The sequence below is a fragment of the Agelaius phoeniceus genome, chromosome 6 (assembly GCF_051311805.1).
Source record: "Agelaius phoeniceus isolate bAgePho1 chromosome 6, bAgePho1.hap1, whole genome shotgun sequence".
NCBI lineage: Eukaryota > Metazoa > Chordata > Aves > Passeriformes > Icteridae > Agelaius > Agelaius phoeniceus.
The window spans coordinates 6,827,135-6,847,605 of NC_135270.1; the positions used below are offsets into that span (position 1 = coordinate 6,827,135).

The 20,471-nt window shown below is 37.9% G+C and overlaps 1 protein-coding gene across 1 annotated transcript in view; it reads left to right on the plus strand.

Annotated features, from left to right (window-relative positions):
• SPON1 (spondin 1) overlaps positions 1-20,471 on the plus strand; it is a 188,997-nt gene that overhangs the window by 146,278 nt on the left and 22,248 nt on the right. Inside the window, exon 7 of the mRNA XM_054635536.2 lies at positions 9,972-10,036. Within this exon, the coding sequence (XP_054491511.1) occupies positions 9,972-10,036 (65 nt within the window). The remainder of the gene's footprint in view (positions 1-9,971; positions 10,037-20,471) is intronic.

Sequence of the window (20,471 nt, forward strand, 5' to 3'; positions counted from 1 at the left end):
AATATTAATTCTACTCAGTGGCACATGGAAAGTGTGGTCATATTAACTAATGTAAAGATACTTGGAGCTCTTTAAGCAACAGGTAGGGAGATATCCTTCATCTCACCTCCTACACTCCTCTGGGAGAACAGTTAGTGCTAAACAGCTTTCAAAAACAAGCAAACAAACCAACAATCACCCAAAACCCAAACAAATCCACAATAAAATGCCATTTTCTTGCTGTTTAACTGCTGGAAAGCAAGGTGAACCCCCCAGATGGATGACAACATTACCCATGCTCAGACCACTGAAATTTCTAAGCAGGAAGGAAATTTTCAGCGCCAGTCTCAGTTTCTGGACTTGCCCCTGTGGATGTGGATGGGGAGATGCACTTCTTGCAAGAGAGAAGCAACAATATTAACAAGCCAAGCAGAACTAGGCCAACCTGGAGCCCTTCTAGGAGATGACCAAGTCTACAACATAGTTGTCACAGTCCATGCTTTCATAGTAATTTTCTTCTATAGTTATACCAATTATATCAGAGGGTTTGGACACTGACTAGTCCCTCTAATAATTGGAGCCCCAGACATAGCATTCCCACAAATAAACAACATAAGCTTCTGACTACTCCCCCCATCCTTCCTTCTCCTCCTAGCATCTTCCACAGTTGAAGCAGGTGTTGGCACAGGCAAACAAACCAGCAAAACCCAAACCCAAACAAACCCACAACAAAATGCCATTTCCCTGCTGTTTAACTGCTGGAAAGCAAGGGTGAAGCCCCCCAGATGGATGACAACATTACCCACGCTCAGACCATTGAAATTTCTAAGCAGGAAGGAATATTTCAGGGCCAGTCTCAGTTTCCGGATTTGCGATTTGCCCCTGTTGTTGTGGATGGGGAGATGCACTTCTTGCAAGAGAGAAGCAACAGTATTAACAAGGTTCAATGATAAATTGCTCCAGTGGTTTAACAAAGCCCACCTGAGTATTTACTGCACCAGGATGGGGTCAGACAAAAGTGTCAGGGAGAGGCTCCCACTGAGCCACAGGCTCCAGAAAAGACCCCCTTGCAAATCCTTGCTGGAAAACAGGACAGGAGAGTTCCTTGTCAGAGAAAAACAAACGCTCTCCACTGCCCTAAAAGCCAGTGCTGCCTGCAGGTTGGGCAGTGCAGTCTCCTCTGTCTGTCTGTCCTCACTTACAGGGGTGCAGAAGCAAAGCTGAGGCAGAATTAAAGTCCACCAGCAGAATCAGGGATGCCAGACTGGAGCTGCTCCCTGTGGAGGAATGCAGACACAACCCTTGGAGTCACACACGGCACACAGAGCTGCTTTCCAAGGGCAAAGGAGCTGCAAGGGAAGGAGGTGGTAAAGGCAGCCCCTGATGGGAAAAATGGCAACATCTCCGCTTCTTGGAGAAATCCGTGACATTCCCCTTAAAGCCCTGCTCTCCTGACTCCTGGCAGAGCTGTAGATGACTTTATCCCCAATCCCAGCCCCAGCTGTTCTGGTCATTAAAGCCTGAAGCAGGTGAATGTCACAGCATGAGCTGTGAGGCTGTGCTGTGCCAGAGGAAGGCTCACGGGGCAGAGCTCTACTGGATGTATTGGGGGCTGGTAAGGGATGGAAAGGTGATTTCACTAAGATAATATTCATTTCCAGACTACAGAAAATACGGATCTTTGATTCCTTAACTTGCTAAAAAGCTATATTCATTCTGGACTTTTTGGTAAATTTTGGTTTGGATTGTTTTTTTAAGAAATGATAAAGGGTGGCTTAGGCATGTTATCGTTACTGAAGGGAAATTAAGCTGTTGTGATTGCCTCTGTACAGCAGCTAAACCACATTTAGAAAATGCTGTTCTACATCCTGAATGGAATAAAACCCCTACATTGATTTGTCAAAGTGCTATCAAGGGTCAGGAAAGCTCACCTCCTGAGCTAATTTGCTGGTGTTATTTAAAACCCCTTGCTATTAGCCAAATAATTATTTCTCCTCTGCCCAAGCTCCTACATTTGGCTAACGTGTGAGCAGAGCATCAGGAAGAATAATTGTGACACCTGGAGTCTCAGTGCCAGCATTTAGCAGATGACAGAATTGTTCTCTGCCCCCATTCCTTGGGCTGCTTCTCAGAGCAGACCCAGCCTTCTCCTGAGCTTTCCTGCTGCTGTTTAAGCAGTTGAATTTCACTTATTCCTAGCATGCCCAAGAGCCTGTCTCAATGCTTTCATCCCTGACTGTTTTGAGACTATTTATTTCAAGGAGCCTGAGCAGAAAAAAAAAAATAAAAATGCTGTAGTTACCTGGATATGAATCTGATGAGTGAAACTAGTGATTTAAACCAGTTTTATCTTTATCTGCAGTGAATGCAGGTTTTGTCTTGCCACTCAGTTGCATACAGCTGCTTTATTGCACACAGAATGTATTGGATTGGTGTCAAGGGCCTTTTTCCCCCCATTTCTCTTCTGATGTCCAATCTTCAGAGAGTTTAAAATAGCAGTAGCTTTGTAGCACTTAGCTTTAAAGGCCAGGTTAGCCTAAAGGATCTATGGAATTGGGAAAGTTAAGACAAGAGGAGGTCAAAAGGGTTTGTGTTGGATAAACCTATTAAGCAGAGGGTGGGAATTGCTCACTTAAGGTCAGCTCGAAAATCTAGTTTGATCCCCTTTAAAAAGTAGGCATTTTGAACTGTAGTAAAAAGATTTTCCCTTGGGTGTGGCAAAGCGATTTAGGATCCCAGAATGTTTCTGTAGTACACGAAACAGCAAAGCATTGGATGTAGAATGAAGCAGTGTGTGCAGTAGAAAATCAACATGCAATCAAGAACTGGATTCCTGAGAGAGACTCTTTTCTAAGGAATCTGCTCAGGCAGAGAAAATGAGAGCTCAGATCCTCAGAGCATACCTAGGGCTCATTAACACACACTGCTAAGCTTTACACTGTGCAAAACATGAACTATTGCTTTATTGGGAGCACCCCAGATTATGTAACTGCACCTTCATGGAAATAAACCAGCACATCTGATTTTCAATGTTGCCATTAGCAACAGCTCTGTTATCAATTTCAGCCCACATTCACCTCCTGAAACCTCCACCCCAGTGAAAGGAAGCCCTGTGGGACAGGAGTGCAGAAGTTGTTAATGCAAAGTGAGCCTGTGCTTTTGGGATATAAACCCAGATTAACAATGAACACACTTCTTTTTGCATCCCATCCTAGTAACTTTTCAAAAAATCAGGAGTTATAATTCCTGTAACACCCTCAGAAAGCTTATTTTAAAACACACAATGTCAGCTGACATCTGTGCAATCACCATCCTGAAATGCTGAAGCTTTGACACATATTTCCTGCAAAATATGGACAATACCCACATTTGCGGGAAATTCTCAGCCTGATTGACTGACAGAGAGGTTTTTCTTTGTAAAAGTGAATACAAAATTGCTAAGCATCCAGTTCAGGAAAGCTTTCCTGTACAGCATAGCAGTTAAGCTGGGACTGACAGAGGTGCTGGGTTATTTGTTCTCTTGAAGCAGGGATGTTTTCAGGCAGTAACAGTTCAGAAATGGATTTAAATGCTCAGCTTTCCTTCTGTTTTTATTCAGTTTCACCTCAGCAGTATTTCTTTATCTATCTCAAGCCCAAAATTTTGTTTTTAGTAATTGACTGTTTATTATTAAAAGCCTGCAAATTCCTCCAGACTTTTATAATTGGTAAACTGAAAAACTCAGATTTTGTATTCCCTGAAATGGCATTACCTATTTTTCAAAGGAAATTAACAAGACTTTTAAATTAAAGAAACAGCTATTTGTACAGGGAAATATTGAATTTGTAGGTACTGTGATCAAAAAATGAATTCCATTCAGGCATATTTATATATCTTATAATATGTGTGGCTTTCTCAGCTGCCACAAAGTTGCTGTCATAAACATAGAGAAGTCAAAGTAAAATGGGCAATCACAATCCTGGTATAATTCCACTGGCTGAAATGCATTTTTGCTCTTGCTTATGTTAATTCCAAACCTGTGCTACTGGCTTTAGGTATAATCTGCCTGAATCTAAGTCAGTCATAGATTTAAAGAGAATTTAGTCGCCATCAGATGATAAAAAGAAATCTTTGTCTTTAATTATAGGTATTTTTCCCTCTCAAATGAAGCAATTTGTGACTAAAAGCTTAACCTTTTCAAAAATGCTCTTTTTTAAGAACTGGAAAAAACTAGTAGTTGTACATACTTTCCTAGGAACATCTCTTCATGTTGAACTGCATCTCAACTCTGCTTTTATCAGAGAAATATTTTGTTATCACAAAAAGACACCTACTTCCTTTTTCTTTTGAAGTTTTTACTAATTTCAAAAATGAGCCTACATCAGTGTCCTTTCTCATTCAAATACATCTGCAAACTGAGCTAGGAAAGTTTTCTACTGATTTTATCAACAGCAGAAAACATGCCATACTTTGAGTATTATGCCATGGAAGTCTTTATTTGTTATGCATTAATTAACCAGGTATTTTGCATTAGATAATACTTTAAAGGCAAGATTGGGTTTTTAACCTTTTCTGTGATTTCTGCGTGTTTGCACACAATGGATGGGGAATAAGGACAATTTATACCAATCATAGAAGACTGATCAGATTTAAGAGCAGCCAACAATTCCTCCAAAGCACTACATCATTCTAATTTTTATAGCATTTGGTTCCCCACAGAACTGTGCAATACACTTTTTCATGCTCCCTTTATCTCTTTCTCCTTTAATAACAAATTATTTTTGAGGGGAAGGATGATCCTGCAGGGGAAGATGCTATCTTAGAACTCAGATATGTAGGTTTGTTTCCAGAAGACATTCAATTCATCATCTGGGAACTGAAGATAATGTTGCTTTTTTTCTACTTTTTGAGAGTCTTGTGAAAATGAATTCACTGTGGATAGAAAGGCATTCAGATAGTGTGAGGAGTGTTGTGGAAGGAATTAAATGTTCTCTGTTCTAAAACAATGGAATGAATGCCAAGCAGCAGCAGCATGAAATGAGTGAAATTGAGGTCTGGCCCAAACCAGGTGTTTTCCATTCCCACAGTTCATTGGCTCTGACTCTGATTCTGATGTCAGATAACACATTAATTTGTTTAGCTGATCCAAATCATATCATTATTGCAAAGTGCTAAGTGATCTGCGCACTGATAGCTTCTAACATTATTTGGCAGACCTAAAATTAAAATAGTAATAAAACTTATAAAAATGGCTTGGAAATAGTATGGAATAGATGCTATTCCATGTTGGTTACCAAAAAGTAACAGGAGCACATGGAATAACTTACAGGGCTTTTTAGATCCTACTAATCTCTCTTTCACTCCAAGGGTATTCAGATCATACTTAAAACTTTTGCTGAAAGCGTTCATTACTTTTTAAATGGATTTTACCCTTCAGAAGTGTTGTTTTAAGTCCCCTTGGTTGGGAAAGACTTCAAATCAAGTTCTATCTTGAATGCTGCCTTTTTGAGCAATGTCCCACTTTCTGTTCTTGAAGTGAGGAAATGCTTTTAATCTTTTGTAGGTGCACAGTAAAAGGTTTTAACTTAGCAGTGCTTTTATACCACAGGGTTCTGTGTGTTGCCATTTAATTACTTTATTCTGCATCAGCATTCATTTATACATTGCAGGACCAAATGGATGGAAAGCAAAGGATAAATTTTTTACCAACTTCAGAGTAACAGTAAGGCTGTCAGTATCAGGATGACATTATCAACCTTTTAAAATTATGCCATTAGGACTTTTTGGAGAGGAGTACTTTTATAGGGAACAGCTATTGAGTCAAACAGCCCCAGCTTGAACACCCGTGTAGAAGTGGATGTGGAGAAAAGGAGAGTTGTTTGCAATTTTTTGCATGTTTTAATTTAGGCCACAATCCAAATTAAATTGAAGTCAACCTGGAAACCACTTTGGCTCCACTTGGACTTCTTGACCAAGTTTGAAGCCTGTAGAGAAGGAGCCATTCTACTTCAAATGGAAGCCGGAGTCCTGTAATTGTACTTAAAACTGAAACTGCAGAAGCAGCTTTGGGAGAAAAACTAAGTTTTGTCAGTGATTGTGTCCAACCACACTTGAGGGATTTTCATCAGCTCCAAGCAGGAGCATTGGTGCCCTGCCCTTTTACTTCTGACAGTGAAACTATTTGACACTCCATCATTTTGCAAACAATGTCATTTTCTCTGCCAAAATGTAAGAGTTTCATTACTTTGAATAATTTCTTCCAAGATAAATACAAAATTGATGACAACTTGCAACATACAGTGGTGAAAAAGTCCCAGTCCTCTTTTCCATATTTTGGTGGAAATTTGAGCCTTTTTTACTTAAATTATTTTAATTAAAGCAAAAATTTGGGATATGAAGAGTAAAATGGGTACAAATGTAGGACAGCAAGCATGAACAAAATCTTAATAAAATTATATTTTCATTATATTAAAAAATGTGGTGTTTTTGCCTCTACTGAAAAGTCTGTGCAGTTGGTTTTTCAAGGCAGTTGGGTTGCATCAGCTGGTTATTTGTTACTAATTTGTGGGTTTCTCTTCAGACATTTTATATCCTCTCAGCTTCTACCATCTGCCAATAATTATAGCTGAAGAGACTGGCCAGCAAATCAAAGCACAGTATCTTGTCCGTAGATTGCTCTCCATCCATGGATTGTTCACAATTCCTGGGTAACATCGTTTCCCTGGGCTGCTTAAATTTATCATGTTTGTCCTTAAAAATGTGGGGGTCAGCTGGAGGGTCTGGAGCAGAGGAGGAGGAAGGTCACTGCTTTTAGGGGACCTCCCCAGCCTGGGGATCCCTGCAGGAGTTTGGGGAGATGCAGGGTAGTGGAGTAAGTGGGGCTGGCATCCCCAAGCCTGGCAGCCAGAGCTCACCAGAAACATTGGGAATGTGCATGACAGAGACACCTGCACAATCAGAATATCAGTCTGGAATTGTATCAAGTTATATCTTAGTCCCATGTCATTTTCAAGGAGCTCTAGCTATGAAAAAATGTGTATTTTCATTGCAGGCTCGACAGAATACCAGATGATACTTTTTAAAATTTATTTTTTATTTTTATTTTATTTTATTTTTTATTCAGGTGTCTCTGAATTCAGTTTGCATCTGAATTTTCACCTCCCTTAAAATTTCAGGCTTGTCTGAATGCACCATGCACTGCCCCTTATTTCCTTCCCTCTACACTTACTCCTTAGCTGTTAGTCACTGCTCATCTGCTCTTGGTGTTAATTTTTAATTTGAGCAGCACGTGTTCAAATGCTTTCAGATGTGGCTGATTTTGATACCAGTGACATAATTACTGCCTGCTATTAGATAAGCAGTGCATGACTTTGATAAATGTAACCATCTATGCTCATGACAGACTTTTGTTGGGATGTAAAATGTAGAGTTAATAATTTTGAATACAAATCTCTTCTGAAGGCAAGTAAAGGAAGATGTGCCTGGCTGGAAAGTTTTAGGATTTTGAAACAAGGGAAATTAAAAATTAAGGAAAATTTTGTTGTCAGAGACAGACAATGTCTTTTAACTTCAAACCTTTAACCTAATTCGTTTCATCAGTTACTTTTTAAACCACTTTGAGTGCAAAACTGTGTCTCTGTGGTGTTTGTGAGGTCCCCAGGATGAGGGAAGAGATGAGAATTTGACTCCATGTTCTCAGAAGGCTAATATAATATAATATAATATAATATAATATAATATAAATTATTGTCACAGACATCTTTTATGAAAAATCCTTTCCTTAGGATTTTTTCTCCTGAGAAGCTGAGAGGCCTCAGAAACAAAATGTAAACAGTGGTTATCTGCTGCGGTGGAATGCAATAGGTGGATCTGTGATTGGTCTTATAGAATTGTTTTGAATTAATGGCCAATCACAGTCAGCTGGCTCAGACTCTCTGTCCGAGACAGAGCCTTTGTTATCATTCTTCTTTCTTTTTCTATTCTTAGCTAGCCTTCTGATGAAATCCTTTCTTCTCTTCTTTTAGTATAGTTTTATATAATATATATCATAAAATAATAAATCAAGCCTTCTGTAACTTGGAGTCAGATCCTCATCTCTTCCCTCATCCTCAGACCCCTGTGAACACTGTCACATATTATATTATATTATATTATATTATATTATATTATATTATATTATATTATATTATATTATATTATATTATATTATATTATATTATATTATATTATATTATATTATATTATATTATATTATTATTATAATATAATATAATATAATATTATATTATATTATATTATATTATATTATATTATATTATATTATATTATATTATATTATATTAGCTATACTAAAACTATACTAAAGAAAGAGAAAGGATACATCAGAAGGCTTAGCAAGAATGATAATGAAAGCTCGTGACTCCTCAGAGTCCAACACAGCTGGCTGTGATTGGTCATTAATTAAAAACAATACACATGGAACCAATCAAACATTCACCTGTTGGTGAACAATGTCCAAGCCACATTCCAAAGCAGCAAACACAGGAGCAGCAATCAGATAATTATTGTTTTCATTCCTCTCTGAGGCTTCTCAGCTTCCCAGGAGAAAATCCTGGGCAAAGAGGATTTTTCAGAAAATATCATGGTGACAGTCTCTCTATTTGTGAAAGTGTGGAGGTGAAAAGAAGGCTGGGTGTGCTGAATCTCTCCTGCATGGAGAGTGTTGGGCTGGTGCTGCTCACCCAGGGTGTGCCTGCCCCAGAGGATCTGCCTACTGTTTGATTGCTCCCTGCCAGCACAAAATTCTCTTTTTTCTACCTGTACCAGTCGTGTGAGAGCTTGGTAAAATATCTTTATAGTTACTTGCCTTTGTAAAGTTGGATTTTCAGTACATCTTTATACTTACTTGCCTTTGTAAAGTTGCATTTTCAGCTGTCATAGCTCAGGACACTTCATGTAGGATTTTCCCTGGCATCTGCATTTATAAAAGTGATTTCCAAAAAGTGGCTTTTCCATCCACTCAGGCTAAGGGAGAGGTCATGTCACATTTATATTCCTGAGGCTGAAAGCCTCCTGTGTCAAAGAGAGGGCCCATCATCTCTGCAATGCCCTTGTTTTGGTGAAGGGAGTGACTCAGGGAATATTGAGACAACCAGTGGAACCTGTTTTTCTTTGAGCTGTGGTGTGGATGGACTAGGGCTGGTCTGGGGTGTCAGAACTGTTGCTATCAAGCAAGAAATGGCTCTGTTATCACTAAACTGAAAGGTCAGCTCTGCTGGAAGTGCCAATTACTGGCAATACCTGAAGTGGGTTTCTTGGTCTAATTGGGAAATATTTTTAAAAGACAGTAGAAATCATGGGAGTGAACTGTGAACTTTGTGTCCCTCCAGGTGAATTACTGGTGTGTATTCCTAAGGGAGAAGGGGAAAATGCTTCTGAAGGAGTGTGATAGATGTCTTTGGGGCACCTGAGCCTTGTTAATGCTCTCCTGCCTTTGTCCTGAGTTTATTGTAGCAATATAGAGTTTAAAAGTGCTGATGCAAAGATTACAGCAGACTTTAGGAAGTAATCTTTGTACAGTGCTTTGTGGGCTTCCACAGATGGCTGCTACATTTCACCCTGTGATTTTCACATGCACGAATGGAGAAGAAAGAGAATGTGCCACTAGTGCAGTGCATCCACCATGGAGCCTTTCCATCCTTCCATCCATCCTTCCACACATCAGGATAATAAATAACACATCTCACATACTCTCAGGGTGTGCTAGGTTGCCCAGAGCAGCAGCCTCCAGTTTTTATCTGTAGATCTGTCTTGTATTAAGAGCAATTTTTCTGTCCTTGCTTTGTGTAAAGCTTGGGAATCCCTGGTGGAAGCTTTCCCTCAGCTGATGATGCCAAACCACTGCTGCTGGTGTTTAAAGCTCATAGTCACAGTTTGATCTCGTGCCTTGCACTTTTTTCCTGCTGTAAATCATATTGCTCTCCTTTAAAAATGTCCTTTGTCTCTTTTCACAGAGTGATGAGGTTCTAACAGTCATCAAGGCCAAGGCACAGTGGCCAGCCTGGCAACCTCTGAATGTGTAAGTAAGTAGGGAATTGTCTGTCTCAAGAGCTTTGTGTTGGCTAAAGAAATAAGCTAAAATTTGTTGAAAGATGAATTTGATGAGGTTTTCAACTTTTTTTTTTTCTTTTTTTGGTGCAGTGTGTTTGATTGGTTCGTTGCTTTGTTTTGTTGTTTTGGGGGATTTTCCCCATATCTGCTTGTCTCTTCTCTTCCTCTTTAGCATCTCTCCATTTTTTACATGCTTTGGTAGGCAGCAGGACTATCCCAAGGAGTTTGTGCTTCCCACACATAAACAGTGATATTTATTCAATGATTTTTCAAATATCTTATACTGTTCTGCATGTAGTAGCAGCATTTTTGGCACCATCCTGTCTCACACTCTGTGCAATGCACTGTTACAGCAAACCCTGATGCACCAACAGAAATCTCTCAAAGGACTAATTTTTCAAAATGTCAATCTGAAACACTCTGTGATGGTAGTGTATCCACCATGGAGCCTTTCCATCCTTCCATCCATCCTTGCATGCATCAGGATAATAAATTACACATCACACATGCTCTCAGGGTGTGCTAGGTTGCCCAGAGCAGCAGCCTCCAGTTTTTATTTGTACATCTGTCATGTATTAAGAGCAATTTTTCTGCCCTTGCTTTGTATCAAGCACCAACAAAAACCTCTCAAAGGGCTAATTTTTCAAAATGCCAATCTGAAACATCCTGTGATGGCCTCCTGATCCTGAATCATGGCTGTTTCCCCAACTGAGGCAGGAATTTGCTTCCCAGGGTCCTGGCTCTGGGCTCTCCAGCACTCAGCAGAAAAGAGGAGAAAACTCCTCTTTCAGGATGCTCTTGAGTTTCCTGGTGGCCCTTCAGGGGGGATGTCAGAGCAGAGCTGGTGGTTCCTGGATAATTTATCTACGCTTGGCCCAAAGTTCATGCTCATTATCCAAGCCCAAATGAGTGAGACCTACAAGAAGTGACAAAAGATGTGGGCACAGTAAAAGGGATCTGAGCTGACAGACAGTTAAATCCTTGGAGGAGCAGGGCAATTAGTTTACTGCAAGACAGTACAGAAAAATAGTCCTGTTTTCTATTTCCTGGGAGCAGGTAGTGAAGCACTGTGTCTGATTTTGTCACCTGTGTATTCAGAAAGCATGTGAAAACTTGAATGTTAGTTAAAAAAAACCAAAAACCACAAAAAAACCTGCAAAAGAGTTCAGTTTTCAGAAAACATCCCCAACCCTAAAGGGGCTTAGAAACTCTTAAGCAGCTTAGGACTTAAGCCATTCACTTTATCCTTTTCCCCTCTGCAAAAAAGGAGAAAAAAAAAAGAAAGAAAAAGAGGTTAGGAGGTGAGCTCAGCTTAAATAGTGAAAAGATTTCTGATAGCTGATCCCTCTTTAATCTAGAGAAAACCACAACCCAACAAACAAATGAAAAAAGAAAGCCAACACCAAAGTATCAAAGTATGAAATCCCTCCTAGCATGGAAGCGAAGGAAATTCATGACAAGGAAATGGTGTGGGAAAGGACTTTAGCACTGTGACTAACCTTGAGAGCAACTCACCTGAGCATAAGATGGATTTTCCATGACTGGAATATATTTTAACCCTGAGACAGGGCTGTAGGCTCTGCACAGTAGCTGCAGGTTAGGTTATTTTGGCCTGTGTAATGCAAGAGGTCCCAATAATGGCATTCCTGATTTGTGCTCTTATCCTGGAGGTCTAGGATTTGGATTTGGTAGTGTTTGCCATGGAGCAGCTGTGGATAGCACTTTTTTCCTTGCTGCCGTCTTTCCATTCCCTCCAAATTAAGACTTTAAAATGGAAACTTTCAAATGGAAACTTCTGCATTGTTCTGCTCTGGCGAGTTCTCCATCTCAAAAAAGCCATTTATTTTTTCACTCCAACTCCAGTCCTAAAGCAACACCTCTGTCTGATGTTTCTGTTACCAAAGTGAACAATTCCACCTGGAATTGGCTGCTGCTTTGGCATGGAGCAGGCTTGTGTTTTGTTCACAGAAATATGGAGAGAGGATCTCCAGCTCCAAAGTCTCAGTTCATCAGCTTGAATATATTACATCACAAAAATTAATGCTAATTAAAGTGTGTTGCTCCAATTATTATTCCTAATTTTATACGCCCCAAGAAACTTCATGGAAATCTGAGTGGGAACAACTTCAGGATCTTTCTTAGGCAGATTCTTTCACAGAGATGCCTGTGAATGTTTCTGCAACACCCTCCACATTTTTTTCCAGTCAATTCTTACCTTTTCTCTATGGCAGTTCTCACCTTTCAGTAACATCAAAAAGAATAAATCTTGGCATTTTTGCTTTCAAATGCTCTGCAGGGGTCCCCCTAACCCTTCACTTTACAGGTAGTGTTTGATTTTTGGCTTTTTAAACAATATTTTTTATCATATTGTGACATGGTGTCCTGCTTTTTGATTCCAGTTAAAAATATGATCTAAGCTTCACAAGAAGACAACATTTTCAATATCCTTTAACTGTGGTTAATTTCACATTTTCTGTAGTGGCTTGTCCTTCTTGGAATTTAGATTAGAGCTGTGCAAGTGCTGAATAATGACTCCTCAGGATAAACATTTTTTTCTATTATTATACACAGCACAACCATCTTACTAATCAAGAATTGACTAGAAGTCATGAATATTTTATTTTTTGCATAGTCCTTGGTTATGTATGTAATGGATATTAGGGTGTGATAGTAGTGCCAAAGTGGCATTACAATGTGCCACGATAAGCACAGCATAAAACTCCTCCTGAATGTGCTTCACAGCAATTATAAAATGCATAATAGTGGTTTTTTATGGAGGTCTGTAGTGTGAAAAGTTATAAAATTCAGCCTGCTCTCACTTCAAAGTTTATCTCATGATTCCACGTCATCTCCCAGTGTGATATAATGTGGAAAAAACATCCTGCCAAACTTCACTGTCTGTTTTTTGTGGATCCTCTCCTCAATGTGCCTGCTCCTTGTCACTGTTTTCCATTTTTATTTTAATTCCTATCACTCCTCTTCATTATCCTCACTTCAGTTTCCTAATTCAGGGCACCAGTGTGCAGAAAACTCTCCTGAGTTTTTCCATTTAGGAGACAGCTTTGGGTGATATTTGTGAACTAGTTTTTATGGTTGCCTGACTGAAAGAGCATCACTGGTAGCATGAGAAGGATGAGTGCCAGACCGAGTAATAAAACATTTTTGCTGTTGCTGATATTTGAATCACCAAGTCTTGTGTCTGAAATTCTGACTTTGAAGTACTTCCTTGAGCACACTGGTATCAGTCTCCAGCACGCTGTCAAATCAAAGTAATTTTTCTTATCTTTCTTGTATAAACAAGTGCACAGCCCATTGCTCCCCTTCCTCAGGGCCGTGTTTCAGGCAGAGTCAAAATGTTATTTTCATACCCAGCTGCAAACCGTTGGCCTTTGGCGGTATGGAGGATAAAATACATCAAAACCAGATAGTGCCACTGGTGTCCAAATCTGCATATCTGGCACCTGTGAAATAAACATGCCATGACAGAGAAATGTGGGATAAAGAAGGCAAGACTTTTAAAGTTAATATGCATCAAATTCACCAGGAGCAAGTATCTTTTAAAATTTTGCCTCGAATTCCCTTTCCCAAAAAATATATACCATCTTTTTTTTGTTTTCTTTTTTATTTTTTGGCTGTACTTGTTATTCCTTTATTCCTTTTATTTCAAATCTGGACATCACCATTGAGACACAAAAGGAGAAGTATTTGAATTGTTATTCTTGGGTCTAATCACACTTCTGTATTCCCTGTAATCTAGGGAAGCACGTAGCCCTGTGCAACACTGTGGAATCTTAAATTCCATGTACAGCCTACCACTGATAAACACAAACATGGATTCCATACAGGATGGAAATTATTCTCCAGTATGTAAATTTAAAGTTTAGTAGGTCAACCTATAAAGAACATATTTCAATGCAAAAAAATTCAAGGTATTTTATCTTGGCAAACAGCATGGTGAGAATACCTGACATATAAAGAGTTTAGCTGTTATGAAGTGTGCACAAGAATTTTCTTACTTCTCTCTCACTTTATTTTTTTTTCTTTGATGCAAAACCTCTTTTTCTTTCCAACGTTTTTATTGCCTCAGTCCATTCTTAGTTGCAACCAATGTACGTTGAAGTGAAAGGCGTTTTTCCTTACTTTCATTCGGAACTATCTGAAGTTTAGAAAACTCTCCTTTCCTTCCTTATTGTCCCTCCTGTTTCCATTTCCCCTCTCCCTGCTGTTTGTGTGAGCAGTCATGGTCCTGTGGTTTTCCAGTGCCTCGGGGCTGTGCCCAGATCTGACTCTTTTCCTCACCCATTCAAGGAACTCTTTTCCATTTATTTCAAAATTACCTGAGAATGCTCCAATAAACACTTGTGAAGCCTAGCAGAAAAGGAGGCCTAGTCCCATATAAATCCAATGGATGGAAGTATTTATATATTATTTATAGATTTATGTGTTTATATATTTATATATATATTTATATTTAAGTATTTATATATTTATAAGTTGGTACGGCTACCTCATCATCTCCTAAAATGATCCCATCCACCTCTTTCCCTTTCAAGTTTTGCATACCTTTGATATCTTTTATCTGACTACAAACATGTTGGGGCTGTTTTTCCTGGCTGGCATGGAGGATATCAGGAAATGGGACAGCCTATTCCTAACTATGAGTTTTTAGCATTGTTATAGGTAAAGTGACTTGAACTGTTCCAGAAATCAAAGAGTTATCTATAGAAAGTCAATGGAAAAAAGAAAAACTGCTCTGATCCAAAATAAGTTTGAGTTGACAGATCATACAAGGTAGAGGGGAAAAATGCTGACATACTCAGCTGCAATTTCCTTCCTTTATTCTTGAATAAAAGGTCTTTCAGTCTTCCAGAATTCTTCTGTCACCATTTGACAAAAAAGTGTTCAGAGTAGGTTTTGATCCTGCACTGGATTTGCTCGGATCACTAAATTTCCATTACAGCATTTGGCAATTGGAAGCCAAGCCACAGATGTGTATATTTGGGCTTTCTGTATTGGAGATATATATATATATATATATATATATATATATATATATATATATGTATGTGTATATATATATATGTATATTTGGGCTTTCTGTGGGTTTTCTGTTGTTTGCTTCTTACTTTACTTTTATTTAAAAACAAATAAATAAAAAATAAAATTTATTTATTTATTTATTTATTCTCGCTTTTTTATTTTAAAATATCTTTAGAATTTTTTTACTGAAATGTTAAAGTTTGGCTGGGTTTTTTTTTTCTTACTTCACTATAATTTGCTGCTGGTCCTGTGCCCATAATTTTTTTTTCCCCTAAAGCAGCCTCCACACTGAGATCACTGAATGATGTGATGTTATTAGATGTTGTTAGACAGAGAATGTCCTAGGTCAAACTTGGAACTCCTAACTGTCTTCTGAAATGAAATAAAATTACCCCTTTTCCTCATCTTATTCTTCTTGGTTAAAAAGCTCCATTTATTTTCCTGTAAACTCCTAATTCAATTCCTGAGGTGTTTACATACTAAAATAGCTATTAGCAACGCTACCATATACATAAAAAATACAACCAAAACCCCATGTTCAGTTCCTGGATTACAGAAATGTCTGGCTCTATTTCCACCTTCTTTTTTCTTCTAAACTCCTTTGCAGTACTTAAAACAGAGTGCATGAATTAGGTAAATTTGAAAAGAAAACACTGAGATTTGTCTCCTTTTTTTGACTGTTATTTACTGAATTCAACTTAAAAACCATAAAGTTGCTCTTCAGCCAAAGATGCACTTTTAGAGTAAATTATAATTTATTTACATTTAGTTGAAATTGATTTTCTATTACTTGCTTCATTTTTCTCCACTGAAAACAGGAGAAAATTACAACATTTACATTAAATTAAAAATAATGGAGTAGTTCTTTGAATCAAAGTTTCAAGTAGACATTTCTTTTGTGCTGTCCTGCAAAGTATGTGATTTGAGGAATCTTAAAAAGATTTTCAGAAAATCTGATAGAATAAATCCTATTTTTCAGGATTTAGGTAATTGATCTGTTTATCTGTCTGTCTGCAGAATTAGAGAAATTAATTTCCAGTTCATCCATGTGAATTATCTATTTCTCTTAAAGTTGCATATGTGGATAAAATATGTGCATATAAACCACAACAAAAATTGGCATTTTTATTTTAATAAGACCTATATTAAAAAAATATTTTTAGGCTGAAATCAAAATCAGTATCTTCTTGTTCTACCTACATTGGGAATGATTTATTTTGGAGAGATTAATGAGGACACTGTTGGAGGAAAAAGAAACAGATGTACAGAGTGGATTTGTGGCCTTGATCAGTGATTTTACTGAAGGAAAAAAAGATTTCTTTATCTCCCTGTTTAATTGTTGCCTCAGATTTTGGTAAAAGCAAGCTGCTTATTCCCTTGTATCATGTTTTAATTTTGAGACAGTCCACTGCAGTTATTTATTACAAATGCCCAGGTTGAAATAATTAAGCAGTTTATGCCATTTACATTTTTTAAAGCATGTCAGATAGTGCTGATATGTGCTGAAATGTACCTTAAATGGCCTTCCCACAGAGCTGCTTTCACTTTCTGCAGGGAATGCTGCAGATTTTGTAGGGCCAGAAGGTGTTTGCTAAGAGCTTTTACCATAAACAAAGATCATACAGCTGCCAAATTGCTCCCAACATATCATACCATAATTAATACCTTTAAACATTCCTCCACTTTCTCAACTACATCCACCCAAACTAATTCCCCAACACCTCCCGCACCTTCCACCATAACCCAAAATCAGTTGGCTTCTGATTATGATGAATTATAACATCTGTAATTGTGTAAATTATAACATCTGTATTGTCTCACCCTTCCCATGTGACTGAAAATGGAATATTGGTTGTTAAAACACCCCTCAGTTGTCCCATCTCTGGGTCAGAAAAGACCATAATCCCACAGTGTGGGTTTTTTTGGGTTTTTAGGGAACCCACACATTCCAGAGAGGGCTCATTTGGTTGTTTCAGCAGGACATGGACCCACCCAGGGATGCTCCTGTCCCATTCCCTGCCTCACTGTGGATTATATAGAATAAATAGAAGTCCTCCCTCTGTTTTCCCCTGGAGACAGAGGTTTGCTGTCCCTCCCTCAGAATCCTGAGTGCTGCTCTCTACTAAATTTTAATCAGCATTGAGAGGAGAAGTTTCAAATCAAGGCACCTTTCAGCGCTGATAACAGAGAGGCTTTAGATGAAAAGTAATGAAATAGCCAGACTGGAGACCTGGCAATGCCTGTTAATTCTGGGAATTTGTCTTCCTAGAACATTTTACAGAGAGTTGATAGAACTATTCATAAGCACCACACCAAATTCCTCAGGGCTTGCAAACTAAAATTTATTGGAACTTTTTTACCAGCTCCTACCCATCCACTTAGAATATTTGAAATTGGGCCTTTATTTATTTTAAAATACTATGAAGTCACAAAAGTATAGTTTTGCATTATGGGAGTAAATTCTGAGGTTGGTTGCTCGCTTTCAGTTGATGTAACGTTTGTGCTGTCCCATTAAGAGGGATGAAATCACTTCCTGGCTTGCCATGGAAAAAATAAATAGCTGCCTATAAATAAAGGTGATTTTGGTATCAGAATGTAATTTATAAAATGTGCAATAGCAATGAGTAAATTATTCAGTTGCTCAATTAATCAGGTCCTCAGACTACCCAACTGAGATTAGGAAAAACAAAATCCCACATTTGAACATGCACACTTGTGTTTGGGTTTAAATGGCATTCAGGAAGGCAAAATACGGATGAACTGCAATTAACTAGCTGTAATGGGCATTGTCTAAATTGTCTAAATAATTATATTTGTTGTTGTCTCCAAAGGGATGAGAAAAGCTCATATCATAGTCCTTTAATCATCTCTGCACTGGATGTCATTAATATTTGGTTATACAAATTGATTGTAAACATTGTTCCACCTAATGACTTGAAACATAAATCACGTGTGGATAATTTTCTCTTGTGTGACTAAGAGTCAAAAGAGGCTTATATAAAAATAAGGAAGATTCTTATTTATTGCTCCTTCTTATATTCCTTATAATGCTTTTTTTTCATGCTGCTTGTTGGACATTTTCTCCTAGGTGAATACTGCATTAATCTTGTTTCCACTTCCTCTGTAATTTTAAAACAGTAAATCTGGTGCATTTTCTTGCCTTCCAAGTTTTTATATCCTTCCATAGCTGCATTTAAGCCATGGAGCACCTTATGTGTGCATGGGGTTGAATTACCTTGAAGTTTTTTTTAAATAAAAATAAAGAGTGTTAACTCTTGTTATAAAGTTAGCAGCATCACTCCTTAGAGTAAAGTGGGCAGTGTGAACAGCTCAAAAGAATAATTGATTTAAAACTAAAATATAATAGAGGTAGAATATCCTAAATATAATAATCTTTTAAATTATAATAAGTTAGAATCCAACTATTGCCTGAAGTGAATAGGCAATAGTTCATGAAACTTTTAGGGATTCTTGGGGGCAAAAATATCCCATGTTCCTAATTGCAGTTAATATCTTGCAGCAGCAAAAGGTCTCTGACCCCACTAGGCACATGGTTGGAAAGTCAGCTAAAAAGCCCAGTCCAATCATTGCCATCAGAGCAGCATCATCCCTGTGCCTGAGCTGCTCTGAATTCACAAGAACATCCTTGCCATCAACAGCAGCTGCATGCAGGGAAGCAGAACTTGCAGCAGAGAAATAATGACATTTGCACAAGCCCATCTCGTTGATAACAAGCCATCACGAACAACGAAAAATAAAAGGAAATAAAAACTGCTGGCAGCTAAGGCATGAAGAATTGAAAGTAGGAATAGGCTGATGAATTGTCTGAGCTGCAAATTCATTCTCAGAGGCTCGCCATTGTAATGAGTGAAATGTGGTTATATTTGACACCTCATTGGATTTATGTTATCCTAAAAGAAAATACTTTTTTTTTTCCTGAAGAGTTATGATAGGCTTTTCTCTTGACAGATGAGTTGATTTAGATTTTGAGATGCTTGAAAGTATTTTTTAAATTCCCTAAGTGGCTCTCTCCAGCTCCAGCTAGGCTGTTATAAGAATAAAAGTTGTAATGTTGTATTGTATGGGCCACATTTTCCCTTCAATAGGTACCTTGGGAATATTATAAAAAGATTTTGTGTGAGGTATGTCTTGTCTAAACTTAAACCCCTGCATGGTAAGTATGCAGATTGAAATTTTCATGCTAAGCTGGAGGAAAATACAATGTTTTACTTGTGTTTAGAATGTTCTAATGTCTGTTTATTGATTGAGGTTTTTTGTGTTGCCATCCTTTGGAAAAATGACTTGACAATCAGTGAGTTGAAAAACTCCAAATCTGACCAAGTTTAATGAATGCACAGAAATCTGAGTGTTTCTGTGATTGCTTGCTAACATCTGGTAGCTCATTATTCCTTCAGAAACTGACCTTATCTGAGATGCCATAAATGGATGGACACAAATTCTGCAGAGGCCACAGTGAAATGCAAAAAATTGCAGAGAGAACTAAATCAGAATGCAGAGCTCAGGCTGATGTGGGAGACATTTTTGGATTGAAGCTTTCAGGAATGAAAAACAATTTCTAATAGTTTAAAGTGAGCTACTTTGGTGAAAGTGCAGGAAGAAGTGGAGGAAAGCATCACATGTGAATTGGCATTTGCACCCTGTATCACAGCTGGCAGAATTACTCTTGCAAGACATAATCAGGACCTGAATTTATGTAATACACAAACTGATGTAAATATGAAAACCTCATTCTTTATCACAATAATGATGTTTTCCTTACATCAATCAAAAGTAAAAAAAAATAAGTCTTGAAGCCCTAAAACTGAAAAAAAAGGGCTAAATTCAAGCTGATTTCCTTAGAAATTAACTTCTTTAAAGTAAAACCATTTTCAGGAAATATAGCAAAGGCATAAAGAAGCCATTTATCAGAGGAAAAATACATTCTGTATAAAAGAAAAAGAAAGCACTTCAACTAAAGTATAAGTCTTGTTCAGATTTATCTACTCAATTTTTGGATGAGAACTTTTGCCATAGCTGTGTGGCAAAAATGCTTCCTCACCAGGTGTTATGCAGTGATGGTGAAAATGCTTTGACTTTTAAAAACTCAGGTTTCATAGTCAACTCCTCAGAAAGGAACAGGAGTACAATCTTTAAAAAATAATATTTCTAGCTTTGGATTTTCAATAGAACCAGTTAGACCAGTTAGAACCAGTTATAAGCTTTGGAAGCAGCAATTAATACTCCCTGAACTTTCTAGTCATTCTATGGTACCCACTCCCACAAAAAGATATGTCAAGGAAAAAAAAAGAAAATATGATGTTCTGGTAGCTCTGATGTTTCTAAAATAATCTTTTATGAATGTG